The 20,291-nt window shown below is 32.8% G+C and overlaps 1 protein-coding gene and 1 long non-coding RNA gene across 8 annotated transcripts in view; one reads left to right on the forward strand and one right to left on the reverse strand.

Moving 5' to 3' along the window:
- The window catches only part of CSMD1 (CUB and Sushi multiple domains 1), a 1,090,193-nt gene that overhangs the window by 160,550 nt on the left and 909,352 nt on the right, over positions 1 to 20,291 (reverse strand). For all 7 annotated transcript variants that reach the window (XM_017814555.1, XM_017814556.1, XM_017814554.1 and 4 more), the window contains 7 exons: positions 13,154 to 13,345; positions 10,921 to 11,059; positions 7,965 to 8,152; positions 5,908 to 6,102; positions 3,914 to 4,030; positions 2,361 to 2,474; positions 370 to 465 (listed from right to left, as the gene is read on the reverse strand). In XM_017814555.1, the coding sequence (XP_017670044.1) occupies positions 370 to 465; positions 2,361 to 2,474; positions 3,914 to 4,030; positions 5,908 to 6,102; positions 7,965 to 8,152; positions 10,921 to 11,059; positions 13,154 to 13,345 (1,041 nt within the window). The remainder of the gene's footprint in view (positions 1 to 369; positions 466 to 2,360; positions 2,475 to 3,913; positions 4,031 to 5,907; positions 6,103 to 7,964; positions 8,153 to 10,920; positions 11,060 to 13,153; positions 13,346 to 20,291) is intronic.
- Positions 5,227 to 8,030, forward strand: LOC108497162. The gene is made up of 3 exons (XR_001874705.1): positions 5,227 to 5,304; positions 7,133 to 7,242; positions 7,946 to 8,030. It is a non-coding gene; the product is annotated as an uncharacterized LOC108497162 (long non-coding RNA).

Here is a 20,291-nt window from a genome sequence, read left to right on the forward strand (position 1 = left end):
GCTCTCAAGAAAACAGAATTCCTTAGCAGCCTCAAAAAAACTCTTGAAAAATCAACTGGGAGTACTGAGAAAGACTAATACAACTGAGGAAACTCAAAAACCTTGAACTCACTCAACAGTAAGGGAGCAACAGATAACAGACTACTGAGAAAGGCTGGATATATTCGAGTCCATGGGGCCAGATAGGATTCAATGCAGACAGCTGCCCTTTTGAAGCCGGTCTACCATCAGGAGAAGTCCCTGATTGCTGGAAAAAGGTTAAGACTACGCTTATATTTAAAGCAATACATTAAGACCTGTGAAGAATTAAAGATAATACACTTCATGAAACTGGCACCAGGGTCTTGCAGCAAAAACAGACATGTTTACCTTGGTAAACAAAGTGAAACCCTCTGGCTGATGCCCCACTCTTAGCACTGAATCGCAGAAGAATTTGATTAGATGTAGCCAAAGGCAATGTCTCTCCTACAAATGGAAACAGAAAATAAATTATATACGCAAAACAGAAACAAGACTTACAGTTCTTCGGTATGGAACCAAATATACTGTTAAAATACATAGTTTTATGTTTTCCTCTGTAGTTTAAGGAAATATAAATAACATTGTACAAAATTAAATTTGCCATTGGAGGTTTGAAAACTTTTGTCAAAATAAAAAGACTTCCTGATTGAACAACATAAGCCTTCTGACATTTACTGCAGGTGTTGGAACTAGAGGTTGAATAAACTATTTGACTTGAGAACCCTACTGCCACCTGGGGTCAAAATCATTAGATGAATTTTTAGTTAACTCTTTTCTGTGACTGAAAGCTTTGCTTTGAAAAACACATTAAACAATTAAAAATATTTGAAAAATGCCACAGGGATCTTCATGGGATGTTTACCATTTTAAGACTAAAATTGAAATGTGAGAGAGCAAATCCATGACTTGTTTTATGTAGTGGCTTCAATAAAATATATGATCACAGATGAACTATGTTATGTTATTAACTTTCCTATAGCTTTGCAAATTTTACTTCTGACTTGAGGATTAATAAAGATGTTTAATATACTTTATCTCCTTTCCTGACAGATTTGTCAGGAGTCATGATAAGAGTTCAGTAATGAAACACTACAGACAAAAGTGCAGTACTTCTACTCTGCAAGGATTCCACTCCATATGACTCCTGTTTTTATTCTCGCTGGACTGTATCAACCCACATTTTAGGAAATTCTACTGAAATTAATGATAATGCACTAATTTAAAATATATTACTAGGTAAAGAGAACTTATAATTCTTTCACTTTGTTTAGTTTTATATTATTGCAACTAGTGATTCCATGTAACAGAATCCTACCCTAGATCACTGTAAATCAGATATGTCACTAGGAATAAATAAAATCACAAGTGTAAGTTTTTTTCAAATATTTTCAAATATCTTCTGTGAAAACAAACATTAGCTTCAACTTACATAAAAGTTTGATACAGTAAAATTTAGTGCTTGGATGATTTTTCTCTTAAATTTAAAAATTTTAATTTGTTTTGCTGCTGAAATTTTACCAGTAATTAAACAAATATTAAAATTTGTTTGTAAACTCTTCTTATGACAGAAATAGCTAGGATTCACCAGAGAAAAATATTGAGTTGAGTTTTTCAAATAATAATATAATTTCTAAAAATCAAATAGATATATTACATTCTTTTCAAATGAAGTATCTGTCCTGTTATTCAAAGTCAAAACCAAGAAGCCATGAAAAGCCCTGGATTGCTAAAATCTTAAACTCACATATAAAATTTCCTAAATACTAGGACTGTATGACAAAACATTTACAGCTGCAGAAATATACTTATATATAATCCCCTGGAGATGAACACAGTTACTATATATATGCATACACTGGAAATTCTGACCATGCTGAAATTCATATAAGCTTAATTATGATTTCATAAAGTCACCATTTTGCTATAGTTACCTCAATGCAACAGCTGACCTGCTTTTAATCTAGGTGCATGTTTGCATACAGATAATTGCATTTTGTAAATACAAGTAATTTGTGTTTAAATTGGCCATTCAGAATATGTAGATGTATAATTCAAAAAGTTTAGAGGCAGAGAAGATAATTATACCATCCAGTCTCCTACATAGAATTCTGAGAATTTAATTCAATTATTTCTACACTTACCTCAGTAATCAATTCTTGCCTAAACCATATGTTCCAGAATAAATTCTTGATTCAAAGATTTAGAAGGGTGTTCCATTTCCCTTGGCATCCTGTTTCAGTGACTTTATTTCCAAATGAAATTCATAATACTGTCTTGATTTATTTTTTTTCATGCTGAGCTGTGTGAGAAATGTATACTCCTTTTACTTTATTAATTACCTGAGTGAGATCCAGACAGTGAACTAAGAAGTCTAGCCTGAGAGTTTTCTCCATCAAATAATTCTGCCACATCGTTCAAAGCTGTCTGAAAATAGGCAAATTGTCCAAATACAACTGCATTCAGAAAAAAAAAAAAGGAGAGGAAAAAAAAATAAAAAGAGAGAAGATAAAAGAACTTAGTCTTTAAAAACAAATTTAAGGACATATTTTTGCTTGTCTTAGTTACCAGTGAATTTCTGCATGGATCTTTCTAATTTACTTTATTTTGTATTGTGATAGAACAGTTGCATTAAACTTATGTAATAGAATACTATTTGCTTTTCATTACTTCCTTATTTTTTTATTTAAAAAAAAAATTATTAAATCACACTTTCCCCAAAACTATGATGTCTATTCAAATAAACTTTATTCCTTATTGCCTAGGTACCTATGAGAATAAGGAAACAGAATATCTAAAAAGAAATATTTTTGCCAAAATGACATTACCAACCTTAGCAACTATTAAGCAGCATCTATTATCACATATGATTAGTTGCTTTTCTGGTTTTAATGCAAGATTTTTTAAACTTACTGATTTGTCAATTTTTTAAACTTTGCATTAGTACATATTTTATCAGAAAGTTATAAAAGCTGATCAAATACTAAAAATACCAATGTGTTACCAGTTTTTTCATACTGCTACACTTAATTTGCACTTTGACTGTACATAATTAAAAGTGTATTAATAAATCGTTTAATTATACAACATGTCTCAACAGTAAATATCAAATGGTTCACTGAATTCAAATATCATATAGCAATTGAAACATGAAGCAGTAACCCAGTAAAACCAAACCAATGAAAATATTACTTTGTCACTCTAGCCACCTGTATTTTATTTACATCTGAGACATTACAGGTTTTATTGCATATAGAAGGTACCAAATGCATTTAATTGTTGTGAATTCATTCTTTTGGTAAGCAAGTAGTAAAATGGATCGATCTTATTGTTATTTGTCTGGATTTGAATTAGAAAAAAACAGCTTTTCAGAAAACCACACCCTACATACAATTGCACAAGTTTTAGAGATTTTGTCCAAGTATTTTGACATATTGAAATAATCAGTTTTGTGATTTCTCATTTCTGGTAGTTTTGTGTAAAATTGCTTCCATGCCCTCCACTGTACCTCTTAAATGTGATTCTACTCATCTTGTCCTTGTTAAAACATGAAAAACAAAAAGCTAAAATATAAGAGGAATATAAAAACTTGGGGTTTGACACTTGATTTTACTTCGCAGGAAGCTTGAATGCATGATGATGAATAACGTAATCAATGAAGGTATTCAGAATACACTTGGATAGCAGACACAGATGGCTTAGCTGAAATCTATTGATTACTCCAGGGAGAAGTAAAAGGTCAAAACCCTAGAATCAATTTCCATGTCAGGACTATATTTATTTCTCATAAATAATTGGCAATATATTGAAAATCTAAGATCATTATTACACAGAAAGGATATATGAACAGTAGAACAATGATAATGATTGATAAATCAATAGAATAAATTCTTACCAAATTCTTTAGGGACAGTAATCGAATAATGGCAAGTCTGTCCAGCAGTGTAATTATGAGGATAGTTTGGTGACAAAACAACTCCCTCTGATCCAGTATACTGCCCTCCACATGGTGCTAGAAAAAACAGAAAGAAACGTGTTATATTAATTAGATTGTAATAGTTAAGTCTAAAAAAAAAAAAAAGGCTAAAGATTAAAAAGCGACAGTTTACTGGTTTTGGTTTTGTTTGGCTTTCCTGTACTGAAATATATAATGGTTCTTTCTCAGGATATAATTTTTAATATAATTTATTTAAAATTAGTATACATGAGAGTTTTACTTGACTACAAGTATTCACATTAGTCTGGAAGTATAAATTATTTAATTCAAAGGTACTGTAAACACAGAATTTATGTGAGGTTTTTATTTTAATATCTTTCTATATCTTTCTATCCATGTTAAAAAAAGCTCAGGAAAAAAATATAGTACTACATAAATAAATGGCACAATACAATTATGTTGTGTCTCAGAGGAATACATAGATACACTGACAGTACCCTGCACAGAATGCCAAGGATTCTACTTTGTGAATGTATGCTTGAATTTTTTTGTTTTTCATAGCTTCCTAGATGATTATGAAAAAAAACAGATTATATGTATAAAAATATCTTCAGCTTCATATGTATATAAAAAAAGAACAGAAAGATTAAGAGAAAGAGAAATTTTTATAGCTACAGAATTAGCAAGGAAAATGTCATTCTAATATAAGAAACAAAGTAAATCAACATTACCCTACTGTGGGCATCTTACATATAGCAGATTATAATTTAACAACTGCCTGGAAAGTAGCTCTGAGAAGGATCTGTGGTCCAGGTGGACAACAAGGTCATTTATCTGGGGCTATGCACATGGTTATACCCTGTTACCAGCTCCTGGCTCTGCTGACCTGGCTCGTGTTGTGGAACTGTGCCTAGTGAGTGAGGGCAGAGCATGTGCTTTGGACATCCTCGGCTCCCAGCCCTGGTGGAGCAGGGAGCTCCAAACCCCACTCTTTCTGCTTCCTGACAGGTCTTTAAAATCACACTTGAAATATCTCTGCAAGTTTAACTTCCTTATACAGGCAGCAATTAATATTACAAATCCATGTCTTCTCTTAGCAGCTTGTATGAATTATTCAAAAATCCAATGTAATGATAGAAGATAACAAGTTTGATCTGTCAGTAGGTGGAATAGGATTATATGGCTGAGGTGAAATTCAAATATCATAAGGAATCAGTTTATGCCATGAATTTAAAATCTTCATATTTCCTTCTCTTCTTGCTTTGAAGATACCAGAAACCAAGCCACGAAGTCTATCTTCTATTTACCAGATGAAATTCTCAAGTTATGAACACTTCACTGGAATGAAAGTATGTCACTTAATTTAAAACAAGTTCCAAAGTTATGGAGTTGTAGAAATGTTTCCTTCTAAATTGTCTTTTCCTATAATTAAAAACCTAAAACTTTGCAGGAGGTAATTTTTCAACGTAAATAAATCAGTACTTTATGGTAATTAACTGATATATGTAACTCCCTTTTGATTTGTTAAAATTGTTCCATATATATATATATATATATACACAACACAAATGCTGAAACATGGGATAGAGGATAAATTAGATAGCCATAGCTGTGAGATGTCATTTTAATTTTCTGCCTCAGTAACCATAATTCTTATTCCAAGGTGACAATTCACGCAGTCTTGAGATGCTTGTGATATCTATTCTAAATAATATTGTGTGTCTAAAGAAACTTAAATATTACATTGCATATGAACATCTGTTGATTCCAGAGTTTAAAGATATTTTTAAATATTTGACTAAACTATAGTCCAACATTCATCATAATTCTTATTTTTTTACCTCAGGTTTTTTATACAAGTTATATATGTAGAAATAGTCTAAACAGCCTCAGGGTCTGAGAGATTGAATTCACCTAGGGGACAAGGGAAATGGTAAGAAAACAATACATACCATTACAAGATGGTAATGCTCTGTTCCATGCTGGCTTTCCATCTGCACCGATTACACATGTTATAGTTGAAGGATCAATAATCTTATATCCAGAATCACACTGATAAGTAATAGTTGAACCAAGCTTAAAGTCTGCTCCAATTCTTGTCCCATTCATGATGTTTCCAGGATCAAAACAAGCTTCCCGTGGCTTTTCTGTTAAAATGAATTACAGTAAATCTAGATACACTTTCAATTTAAATTAAAAAAAAAAAGGAACAATAATCCATGTTTTTTTTCCAGTCAGTTTAAGTTTTTAAACAGCTTATTAATGTATTATTCGTGTTTCTGTATGCTTATTACAAGATAATGGATGTTTTCATAAAATTGGTTATCCGACCAAGGAAATGGTAATGAGAGGATCTAAACAAAAGCATTTTCTTCCTACTGTTTGTTAGTGGAACCCTCCGAAAGCTCAATGACTCCAATAAAGTTTAGTATTGTAGAAGAAAAATGGTCACTTCTGGAATTCACCACTTCTATATGCACATTGGTGACAAAAGGAAGACTAGGGAAAATATGGGTCCTCTCCAGAAAGAATTGGGTCCCCCTGGTTACCCGGGACATGGAGAAGGCAACAAGGGCATGTAGTGATAGGAAAAGGGGGACTGGCTTCAAACTGAAAGAAAGGTTTAGATTAGAATAAGGAAGTAATCCCTCAGCATAAAGTAGTGAGGCACTGGAACAGATTGCCCACAGAAGTTTTGGATGTCTCCTCACTGGAAGTGAGACCAGGTTGGATGGGGCTCTGAGCAACCTGGTCTAGTGCAAGGTGTCCCTTCCCATGGCAGGGGGGTTGGAACTAGATGGTCTTTAAGTACCTTCCAACCCAACCATTCAATCATTTTAAAAATTCTATATAAAATATTGAATAATGTACTTAAGAAAAATATTTAATTATTAGGCACAAACACACGGTGCATTGAGTACAATAACTTTTTTTAATATAGTGTTCTGTTCTTATATCTTTTATTTAATTATAATTTCGTTTCACTTCCAGTTGCATAAAGCCACACATATGCTGAGAACAAAAAATAGACATACAGTGAGAATGTGTATACACATCTTCAGTGGGCATCTTTATGTCTTTGTCTCCTGCTCAACTTTCCACTCTCTTTCCTTGCAGGTCTTACAGACTTCCTGGAACAAATAGTTTTCCCATTTTTTTGATATTTTGTTTTGACAGGAACAGTCTAAGACTTTACCTATGGCAATATGACAATTACTTTGTGAAAAAGAACCATGACAACATGGAGAATAATGCATGATGCTGGACAACTGATGAAGACTAAATACGTAAATGATTTTATAGTTATTTTTCACTCCCTTCTCTTTTATAGGTATATTATTTTATATTCCTTAGATCTTTTTGCTCCTTCATTTGTTGTATGTACATTAATATGGCTTGCTTCCATTATCAAGAATAAGAAGCTGAGGCAGCACCTTTGCTGCTGAAAAACAGTTGATAAATCTCAGCAAAGATTATAATCAAGCCAGGGACAACATCTGCGATCAGAAAAAACCTGGCATTTTCAATAAGTGTCTGGCTTTAATAAATAGGCAGCGTAACCCAATCTCTGCCTAGTAATAGGCACCCCTGCAAAAAATGCAAATACTGTCCAGTAGTATTTACTCAAAAACGCATTTGCAAATTCAAAACAAAGTGGGAAGGAAAGTGTATTGGTGTGTATTGCGAAGAAAGAAGCAGTCAGGTAGTCTACTTGAGTAAGACAATTCCATTATTCTAAAACTATTTTCCAAATGTTAATTTTGATGTACCTATTTTTGTTTTCTGCAAGATGAAAACATGCATAAGTGATGTGAAAGACATTTCATGAAATAGAATTTCTGTTTTCCTTCATATATTAACAGAAGATTTTTAAAACTTACATCAATATATCAAGGTATTTGGTAGTTCTGTGTGAGTACATATAGAAGTAAATGGATTTGAGTCTCAATAAATACTAAATAGCATTCTTTTCTGTTCATGTTTTTATAGCTTATGGTGAGAACAGTACCTTTATAATCAATGGCAAATCCTGACATTCCAACAGAAGCATCGCTGCGAAAAGCCAGAAACAGACTGTTACCACTGCTCTCTATTCTTTCAGGAGCATGCGAGCCTTGAAAACTGCCAATTAGAGGACTGTTGGAATCTTCTCCTTCATAAATATGTAGAAAATCATAACTGGGTTCCATATTGAAACTGAAAATAAAGGGAAAAGAGAATTAAGTCTTCATTTCTTTTTAATGAGTTAAACATTACTATGACTGTGGCTGCCAGTCTTCTACCTAATACATTTTCTTCAGAAATAAATGCTTATTTAAATATGATTCACAGTGAAAATTTACTAACTTTCAATGGAGTTCTTTTTACCACTGATTGGAACATATTCAGCTTCCTAAAATCCCTCATGCATATCCTCCTACCTATCTTAAATACTTAAGATAACAGAATCACCTGCTTTGGAGAGGTTGCCTCTTACCAGTGCTCAGAGGAATGATCCAGGCAACCAGCTTAAGTTAAAAGTCCAGCTTTTAGCAGGCTAAACTGGATGATATTAAATCCCTTTATTACAAACATGAGTTTACCATTTTAGAAACAAGATGCTTTCACATAAATAGACCACTATCCTGGAACTTGCATTTGTTCTTACCCAAATTATACCAGACAATTATGATAAATTAATGTGAATTAACATTATTCTCACTAAACCATCTATATTATGCTATATTTGATGACATCTATATGTTTTACAAAATAATTATGAAAATAATATGAATGGAATGTCTTTCAGAGGATTGTAATTGAGATGAGTTCCGAGACAACATAAAGATAAATATCAAGCATTTATATGAGAAACATATACAGAGCTAGATAAAAGGATATATAAGGAACATTGAAGAAAACATAAGAAAAGTAAAACTACATTAAAAACAGGCAAGGCAGGGACTCAGTCAGGTGAGTGGATTTTTGTCTTTCTATCTATCTTTGTAAAACAATATAAACAATTCTTTTTCCCAAGTGTGATGATCAGCAATTTTTCTTTCTATTACATCAGTTAATACTGTTAGATGCAAATCTTTGCAAATTATGTAAGACAAAAGGAATAATATCTTTACCTAAGAAATCAGCAGAAAATATCTCTGTAATGTCAAACAGAAATGGCTTCATATAATGAATGATATTTTATGCCCTATTTTCAAGAGGTAAGAGAAGCCAGAAAAAAGTTTTGGAAATTTTGCTAAGACAGATAATTTTTAGTTGAGAGTTAGAAGAGTTGAAAGGAATAGAATATTAAAGACCACACCCAAGGCAAAGCAAATTGTATAGAGCAATGATTTTTAATCTTTCTGTAGCAAACACACATTTTACAAAGCATATTGCATTCTCAGTCCACATTCTCATCCTATGCAGACACTGCTGTCTCCTTAAAGCCAGTTCCTTTAGAATAGCACAGCGCTGAGCATATTGCCTAGGAATGAAAGAGTTTGGGTAAAATAAACAGAAAATGGTGTGTTAAGAAAGTAGATTTTGCAGAAGTCAAAGAATGATTACTGCTCTTGGCCATCTGCAAAGATCTTGGGAGTCTGGGGAGGTCCCTGCTGTCTGGAAGCTGGCCAGTGTTATTGTTATTTACAAGAAGGGTATAAGAGAAGACCACGGGAACTGTTAATCTAACTGCAGCTACTGGAAAGTGTGTGTATTACTGGGCTGCAATTATTCAGTAAATTTATTGGAAGTATAGCATAAACGGCAAATTTCATTATACTGCTCATATCTGTAGTCCTTAAAATAGAATTCACAAGTCTGAATACTGTGTAACCACAAATTTCTTTCACCTTATTTGAAATGGAGCATTTGAGCTGATTATTTAGACAATCCACAGAAATATGCTGTTTACCACACCTATCATGTGACATCTTCAAGAGTGTAATTAGTGGAGTACTATTCTCATCCCTTAATTCTATCTGATCAAATATCTGAAGAACAGAATTATCATATTCTTTATTATATAATTTCAAGTACCTTATTCTTTGGTTCTATAATTTTGTGTCGATCAATAGTTTTGAGAAAACACACTGAAATCCAAAAATGAAAGAAACTGGATTATTTTTTTGTTTAGGTGTTGTTTGGTTGTTGATATTTTGGTATTTTGTTTTTGTTTCAAAGAAAAGGTGCAAATATTACACAGCAAAATTCTGAACATACCATCATCTCTTTTTAAAAGAATCACAATTGATCACCATTCTGCTGAAGTCAATAGCAATGTTACCATTCTTAGTTTTAATATCATGCTTAAAACAGAGTATCAGAAAATGAAAAAATTTGCATTTGCATCCATAGATATAGCAAGCAAGCCGATTATATAAGACTGATTCAAATAGAAATTATAAACTGAACACATTAATACGACTATATGCCTGAACTTCAAGTTTGTGGTAAAAATCTATGCAACACATATAGGTTGATTATGGAATACTGAGTAAATAAAACTCCTTTATAATTATGATACAATATTATCTCAATGTCTTTTATTTCTTGACTAAGCAGAACTTTTTTTTTCCTGATCTATGCTCTTCGGGCAAAGTATATTTAGTCTGTATTTCTAAAAACCTTTAGGAATGACTTACAGATAGAGTTTCTGCTACAGCTTAAGTCTCTACTATTAGGCATGATAGCATAAATTTAGCATTTCTACAAATTGACATTCTTTTTCAAAGATTTTTATTGCATATGTGACAAAAAGTTTTATTCTTCAGGGATATATTTGGTAGCAAAAGTACCATTTAACTATACTTTTTTATTTTACATTGTTTGGAAACAATGATATAACACATATTATATGTATGCTCCAGAATTTAGCCAGAGAATATAGTTAGAATCTAATTATAAATAATTATAAATAATGCCATTTTTAGATGTGACGTTTAAAACTCTTTAAAACAAAGGCATTCATGGAGAAATGTTACCTTTTGAATATCAAGGCAATGACAAAGTCAGGGTTTACTTTTATTCTCCAGTCACATTCTTTCCCAGGAGGATAAGGCTGTGGATAGTTAGGTGATAAAATAACTCCTGCTGGGCCTGTCAGGTTTCCTCCACATGCAGCTGTCACAATGTAAAAAGAAATATGGTCACGTTAAATTCACAAGCACACATTAGCTGTTAAATAGGAGTAAACTGACTTCTACATTTACCGAAACTAATAATATTTTTACAAAACTCAGAGCTTTCCCACTTCCAGTTTTGCTATTTTCCTGATCTCAGTTTATATTCAAAAGCAAAATAGGAAAAGTTCTTTCAAAAGGAATAAAAATATGAAGTTAAATAGGATATCATCTATATTTTTGCTATTACTTAATTCTGCCTCTTTCAAACTGAACATTTCTTATGTACTGGAAGTACTTTAAGAACTGGAAAAGCTCAATAGTAGGACTCAGGATCCAGTTTCTTTTGATCATGGATGTAGCTCAAAACAGTTTGATTCACTCAATAAAGATACTACCCAAATCAAAAATCAAATACATTTATTTAGTGACCATAAATTGAATGTGGCTTTTAAACAGATAAGGAATCCAACTCTCTGAGATGATAATCATGTAGAAGTCTAACAAAAAAATACAGTAGTCAACACAGACTGCATCTACATTACCAAGTCAAGCAGACTCAGAGAAACACATTTACAGCACAAAACAGTTGGTACTAAGGATTTGGAACCTACATTAAACATTTTAAAGAATGTGGTGGGGAGTTTTCAGGCCATTTCACTTATAAATCAGCATACTGAAATAAGGACTTATGAAAATTTTAAAATTACATAAGAGCTTTACAGAACTCTTAAGGTTTCTACTATTGTCATGCCAACAGTAAAGATTACTTTAATCTTCTTTCCCCTTCAAAGTGACCTTGAGTATGCAGAAAAATAATAATAATTATGTATATATGTTTTGCACAAAAGGATCCTCTTTTTCTTTCTATCTTATTTCCTTCTTTCTTTTGTGTTTGCTTTGTTAGGTTTTGTTGTTTGTTTGGGTTTTTTTTACTAGACTGTAGAGAATCACAGAGATTATATTTGATATTTAAAGTAAAAATATGAATCTACTAGATCAGATAGGTACCATATATATTTTATTTTAATTTTTTATTTAATTATTTTTAATTTTTAAATGATCCCAGTAGACTTAGCAAGCATTTTCATACTGCTATTTGTACATTGTACACAAGGTATCCAGAAGACAATATTCAGATTATATACTACTCCAATTACTCTACATGATATGGTCTCGGAGAAACTATCCTTCATTGTCCTGAATCCTTCACAATATTTTGTCTTTAGAGAAACAGAGAGACTGCAATTGCTTGAGGATTTGCTGTTTTGGAAAGTGCCTCTCCAAATCTCTTGTAGAAAGAAAAAACATTATGTTTATTCCAGTGCTATTCTGTTTGTTTTTTAGGATTGTTAAAATAAGTCTTCATTTAATTATAAATCAGTACACAACAAAATAACAAGGATTTAACAAATTACTATGCCTAGCAGATAAATTTCCAAAGATGTTGATTAATCTTAGAAGAGCTACACTGTTGACCTTAAAATACATTTCAGCAAGACTTCCAAGCCTGTAGTTATGAGTCTACTGACCAGAACCAAAGAGAAACTTTTATACCATCTAGATCTATGGAACCAAGATCTCCCACTCTCACCTAATGCTATGAAAATATATCTAATTTCTTTCAATAGCACTGTCTCTTGTATCCTCTTCTCTACATCTACTTTTCCTGATAAACAGCCAGCATCCAAGGGATTGCACAGGATGACAATTTAATCTATAGGATAACTCAGAAATTTTTCAGAATAAATAATGGATTACAATTTATATAACTGAAGTATTACATAGAAGACCATTCTAATGAGAGCATTGCAACAAGAATTTTATTTTTTAATCCAAATCCTAACTTCTGTTTATTTCTATTAAACTTGGTCAATTTCAAACTTGTGCAAAGTTTAAGGATAAAATAGAGTAAGAAAATCACAGACAAAGATAGCATTAATCTAGAGAATGAGGCTGACATTATCCACAAGTACCAAATAACAGCTCTGCAGAGATCATCACTCCAGCAGGAGGACCATGTGCCCAGTAGTTGAACAAGAAATCCAATCTGTATTAATCTTTATATATAGAGACTAACATCTTATCTTATTACCTATGCATGTAGGAGGATCAGGTTGCCAGAAGAATCGGTTATTCAGTTGCACACACGTAATTTTTGCCTGTCCTTGAAGTTGATAGCCAGGGTCACATTGAAAGGTGGTAGTGTCTCCAGGTTCTCTGCTGTCTCCATATCTAGTGCCATTCTGTGGTGTCCCAGGATCATTACAAGTTGATGCAATGGAAGCTGTAAGAGAATGATGAAACAAAAGCTGTAAGGTGTAGATACTTACCATCCATAATTAAATGCACAACATTTTCACATTAGCATTCCAACCACAGAAAATATTATTTACTCTTTGGTTAATTCAGGATGAAGGACCACCGCATCCCTAAGATCATGCTCTATGGTGAACTTACCACCGGCTGCCGCAAGAGAGGAACCCCGAAGAGAAGATACAAGGGCTCCCCGAAACAACATCTCAGCCTTGGCCATATTGATCAACATAACTGGTCTACTCTGGCCTCCAACCAGGAGGTCTGGAGACACACTATCTTTAACGCTGCTGATGCTTTTGAGAACGCACGCAGGATCACTCTCAAGGAGAAAAGACAACGCAGAAAGAATCGTGTCTTGCTGATACCACCTAAGGAGTCCTTTGCAACCAGACTTGTCTATCTCATATTGGCCTCATTAGCCAAAGCGCACTTGTAGCAAATGTGGGTAGAGCCCTCCCCAAATCTTTGTTCAAGAAGCCTAGCCATGATGATGATGAATACAGGAAGGCATTTTGTTTCTTTATTTTTACAAGGATCTGCCCACTGAGAGACATCGTGATTATTTTGACTGCCTGCCAGTATTTTTAGTACAAAATATGGCTTGATTTTGTCCAGTTAATGCATCAAAAGAGCTAGTAACTACTTTTCTCACTTTAATATTCTGGTTATGAAAACAGATTTGATGCCTTTTGAGCAATAGGGTAAGTATCATAATAAAAATATTTTTTATACTCTTATTATCCTGCAGTATACAAATGCTATATTTACCAATCTGGCTGAATCAAATAGTAGTTTATATAGCCCTGAATTTTTCATTTCAGGGGAAGAAACAACTTTTTTATAGTTCACTTAAACTGAATCTTGGCAAAATATCTCACCTACAATCAGTCTTCTGTATTAGGATATGGATTTTGCTTTCTAAAAAAAAAGTGTCAAATAAGAAACAACGATGGTTTTATGCATGTTTTAACAAATAGGTGGTCTCTTAGATAAATCACAAAAACTGTAAAACATCTCTATATAAGAGTTCATAGGTTATTATAATTAACACACTAGAAACAAAGAAACTTTGTTTAACACTGTATTATTCTTAATCTTTTGGCCATGTTTCCATTCCAAAACAGTAGATTTAGTAGTTTCAGATGATTCCTATGTGTAAATGAGGTAAAAGATATGGTAGGTTTTTTAACTGTGTTGAACTTTTTTCCACCAGAATTTATAAGCATCAATCCAGGAATTAAAGCAACAGCTGTCACTAGTAATGAGCGCTGTGCAAGCATTCCCCATGCACCATTCTGACAATTTACCTGACATCCCAAAGTAGTGCAGTTTACTAAATTGTATTTGGCCACAGGGGAATGAAAGCATGGTCATCACCTCAGGGAAGTTTTTCTTTATTTGATAGATATCAACTGCTCTAAAAAATGGATTGCTCCAGTGCATATCTGTTAAGCAGCTGCAATTCTTTCAAGTAAATGAGCCCAAGCCTATCTCTGTCATTAATTATTCTCTTTTTTTTCAACATATCTTGGAATAGATTCATTTTCTCCTTAAAAGGTTATGTGATATAATATCTCAGCAAACAACATTTTGCCCATTTTGACTGTGTCACATATGCACTAATTAAAAAGGACTGATGCCTTCTAGTATTAATTTCACTGTTAATCTCCATTTCTTATGTATAAAGTTCTAAATTTTAAAAATTATCACAGATATTTAATAAACATCGAAATTCTCTTTAAACTTTTGGTCTTGGAGCCTTAGAAGTTATTTTAATAAATTTTTTGTTATGCCAAATACATTTGATCCTAATTAAACAGAACACCAGACATTTAAGTATGGATGTGTCATTTAGTAAAGTGAACATTTAGACAGACTGTCAGCTTCTCAACTTGCGTCCTTTCCAGGTTGTTTTACTTCTCAAGAATCCCAAGATGTTTTGTAACTGCACGAAAATTACGAGTCTGATATTGCTTCATTTGCTATTGTGCAAATATCTAACAGGTATAGAGGTTAAATGCATTGATAAGAAATCCAGAAATTAAAAATCACTACTTTTATGTCACCGTTCTTCTTTTATAACAGTTGATAAGTAAAATATATACACTGTAAAACAGGGAAAGCAGTAACTACATTTTAGACCTAAGGATGCTAAATCAAACCAAATTACAAAGTTAGACTCTTAAGAAATGACTGAGAAAAAATAAGTGCCTAAAATGGCATAGAAAGGGGAGGAGATTTGAATGCCATTAAGATGGAAAAGAACTAAATTGCTGCTTTTCAGCTCTTGCATATGTTCTCTAAGCCTTAAGCTACATGATATTCAGTGAGTTGCAGAGTAATTCTCTGCACAGATTTCCTATCTCTTACTGTCTCATCTACTCAGGGAGGAACAAGCTTCTGTGTATATAAAAGATGGAACTAGAGGTCGGTGCCAGAAGAACAGACAGCTGGGAAAACCACAGATTGCTAAGGAGATTTCAGACCTCCATATGTAGACAACCACTGTGTCAAGACTCCCTGTTTCTAATTAATTAATCTTTCACAATCCCATTTTAGATCTTATTTTGGATTTGGTCACCAAATTATACTTTCAAAATGGATTTAAAACTTCATGGAAAATAAATAGGAGACTGTTTTTGAGACTATGACACTGTATATTTGTGTGTCTGTAGATTTGTGAGCAATATGTTAGAGTTTTGTCTACTTTATCTTTTTGCTATTGTTCTAAGTAATTTTGTTAGCCTGTATTCTATTGTACCTCTAGGGAAGAAAAACATCATCTTCATCCATATCATTTTCACTATGTCTCTTGTAACAATCATGTGATACATTTGCTGTAGTGTTGTGTAGCAGACGCTATTTTTTTCTAGTACACATGGTTAAAGAAATACTGCAGACTTTTTAGGAGCTAGGCTTGTAAATTGCACAAGCTTTTCCTGTTTAATGCATTATGCTTGCATAATAATAAGAGGTTTGAGAAAGATTTTTGTATATCAAAGTTGAGACACTGTACGTAGGATTTACAGTGATTTCAGACTAACAAATATTTCAAATGTGAAAGAGTAACATTTGTTCTCTAGAAAGGAACTCACATAACATGTCCAAATGTACAGACTAAGAACAGTCCAAATTAGCATCAACCACCTATTTAAATGTCCTGTATTGTCCAAGAATGTAAAGAAAAAGGAAATCCAAATGCCAGTGCAGCCCCTTTCATAAAGTCTGAAGTACAGAAGCTCACAAGTTTAGAGCTAACCATCAAAGTAATCTGCAAGATTCATTTTTACTTAGTTCCACAGCAACCAAATGAAAACCTATTACCCTCTATGAGGCTGAGGATGTCTTCCCCGGGCCATAGATTAGATGATGGATAGGAATGCATCGACAGAGTTTCATTACTATGTTATTGTAAGCACGCAATGCAACATTTATAACATCATAGACAGCAAGAGAGAAACTGAACTGTGAAATTATTAAGTTACAGACTTTAAAAGGGAATCTTGAATTCCTGCATCTTGTGTCCTTTTATTTTTATTTTAACAAGGGATATCTTCATGGACTTCATTTTCATTGAACTCAAAATTTATTTAGTTAGTAAGGCAGATATTTGATTATGCATGTGTAAATTTCTTTTAAAGCATACTTTTGTGCTAACCCCCTTTTCCCAATAATTTAATTGTGAATCAATCTGGAACAACTGCACAATGAATTCCAGCAATGAAGATTCTGTCACGGAAATATTTATACTATTTAAATGCTCAGGCCATTAGGTAAGTGATTAAAAGATAACTTAGAACTAAGAGAAGAATTTTCAAGAAACAGTTTAAGTTAGGTGACACAGTTACTGTGAGAGTTGCTGTAGACAAACAAATGATCAAATGGAATTACAGAACTGAACAAAAGCAGTCATCATTGCTTAAACAGATTTGTCAGATTAGGCCCAGTGTCATTAGCAACTAACAAACTGCTAGTGGTTAAACTTTTGCCAGAGGAAGTAAGTTGTCAACAGATATGTCAAGATCCGACAGAATAATTTCCAAATAATTATTCTAATTAACTGGTTGGTGTAAGTTGTTTGGTTTTTTACTATCATAATTGTTAATTTAAAGATTTAGTCAGGCATCTTTGGTTGTTGTTGCTTATATCTGCATTTACTTCAAGAGCAACATTTAAAAATACTCAGAGAAGAAAAACAACAGAAAAACAAAAATCGGACTAAAACAACTATACAAATGCCTTTGTTTTGTATATTCACTTTTAGGGAAATGAATGTCCCAAGTTCTTCTAGTAAGATAGAAATATTAAAATAAATTGAGAAAAAACTTTTTGCTACTTTGTTAATGATTTGCTGGTTGTTCTATATTAGCTAAAGAAGCTAATATTTTTCTTCATATGAAAGAAGAGATAGATTGCTAGATACATTGTTAATAATGTATTCTTACAGGATACTATAGCTAAGACAGGTAGGTATAGTAAATTATCACAGTTGGGTTTGACTCTAGAAAAGCAAGGCATCTGCAAAAATGGCTGTTGTCTTTTTTTTATTTTAAGAATGTTAATAATCCTTTGACATATTATTGGCCTTAAGGACTAAAATCTATAAAACTAACTGAGGGACTATAAATGCATCATTTAGCTGAAGAAAAAAGGCTAGACTGTAAGCGTAGAACTAATATTAGGTATTGTTTAACTAAGGCTATCAGAGCCTGTAAGAATGACGATATGACTAGAAACTGCTAGTGCTGTTCCTATCATCTGTCACTTCTATTTTTTTTGCTAAATATCAAGTAAAAAACTTATATGGTTAGAGATAAAAAACTCTAAATAAAATAAACTTTGGGTCAATAAAAACAATGGAGCATCCACTAGTATGGATGGGTTTTTAAAAGTCTAGAGCAGCGGATGATTAAACATTCAGGGCAAGATTGATCTACTTCAACACTAGTCTCGTTCAAGATGCCTTATAATATCCAAGACATCAACACAAGACTGGAAGACAGGAGCAAAGACTTATGGCTGTGTGACCTTCTGCAGTGGCAGATGGAGACTAGTCAGGATATCTTATGGTATCTCAAAGGAAGACACCTGTGAAAGACCTGCCCTTAAATTTCCAGAAGTTTGAAAATTAGCGTATGTGAGTATATCTAGACCTGTAGCTGATAAAAAGAAAAGGGCAACCTCAGATGGACATTTATCCCATCTACCTTAGACACATAGGACAGAATTAAGCTAGGTTAGAAAACATTTTTTTTTATGGTTAACTTATGCAGCAATTTTTTGCTTCCAGTAACTTTGTTTCTTTCAATAAAGAAGTCAAATATCAAATCTGCCCATACCCTTCTTGTTTTTCCTGTTTGTATCGAAACCAGAAAGAGTTGGTTGACATCCCTGGTTTGTAACACATAGCTTAAATGTATTTAACCCCAAGAGTAAAGGTCAGTTTTTTACAGTGACCTCCATTTTTTTGTCCTTTTATGCATGACTAAATGATAATTAAGTTTTAATGAAAAGCATTAGACTGATTACAATTAACATAATCACTCTTGTCAGTTCATGTCCTTGTACTCTACATGCTGAGCTGAGTGGGCAAGACAGGGCACTTTAAACCATGTTCAAACATTTTGAAACAGCCAATTATATTTTTTTGCATTAAAATACCTCTAATTACATTTACAATCAACAGTAAGTAATTTATAGGTGATATTTTCTGATCTACCTCACACTATCCTTTCACTTTTTTTTAGGTAGCTGCAGTAAAGACATTTTAGAGTGCAAAATATAGAGTAGTCAGCACAATGAAACAAATTCTCTAGCTGAAGATTAGCACTTTAATGTTTTGTGTTTAAGTTGTTCATTTGACCTGATGCTCTCGGGTGTATATCCTTTGCATCATCCCCAAAGGATGTACACATTTGTTCCATTTGCATAATCCAATACAGAAGCTGCATTATTGCAGGTTTTCCAATCCTGTGCAATACTGCACCTGAAGTTTACTTCTTCAATTGTCATTAACAAATAAAGGAAATATAGTCCTTAATAGATGCAACACTTGAAAATTCTTCAAGTGACACAAAGAACCAGAACTTCATCAGTTACCTTCCTAAAACTTGTAATAAAATGTCTACGCCATCTCCCATTGCCAGAAGAAAAATTTTAAGAAACTTAGGAATCTTTAATACATTGAGTTACAAACTACTGAAGTACTGAAATGTCAATTTTCTGTGCAGCTTTGCTCTAAACTGCCGTACAGTTTGAAAACATGATAAATACTAAAGCATGCAAAGATCCTCACTTAGCCATAGATTAATTACTTTAAATCCTTTACAGATCAAGACCACAGTGGTCTGCTCATTGCGTCAAGGAGACTAAATAAACTAAGCTCTGATTTTTTGATGAAATAATTAAATATTTACTTCCATATATTCCTTAATTCTTATTTTTTACTCCTTACAATTAAAAAAATTAATAACAAATTCCACTTGTCAAGCAGAGTAAAAAAAAATTTATTTTCCCTTTACTTAAGCTGAGGCATTTAGATCTTCATCACTAATTCCAATTAATTCCAGTAAGACATACTCTGCAATTGCCAGCTTGATAACTCAGTGGTATTACACCAAGGTGGCAAAATTGATTCTTCACTCTCAAAGTATTAAATTGTCTTCTACTTGCTATTGGTATCACTGAAGGTTAAGGAACATGTTGACAAATCTAACTGCTTAAATATTTCTATCCTACCAAAACCTGTGCATAAACTTATAATTATTTTCATATAATTCAACCTTAAGTGTGTTCACTAATCTTAATAGAGGAAAAAAACCCCTTTATTTCCACAAATGTAAAATTTATCTCTTTTTTCAAAAAAAAACCATGAAAAGCAGCATATTATACAGCACAGTTTTCAGAAATTTTGG

Source organism: Lepidothrix coronata, unplaced genomic scaffold (assembly GCF_001604755.1).
Source record: "Lepidothrix coronata isolate B3197 unplaced genomic scaffold, Lepidothrix_coronata-1.0 Scaffold45, whole genome shotgun sequence".
Lineage (NCBI taxonomy): Eukaryota > Metazoa > Chordata > Aves > Passeriformes > Pipridae > Lepidothrix > Lepidothrix coronata.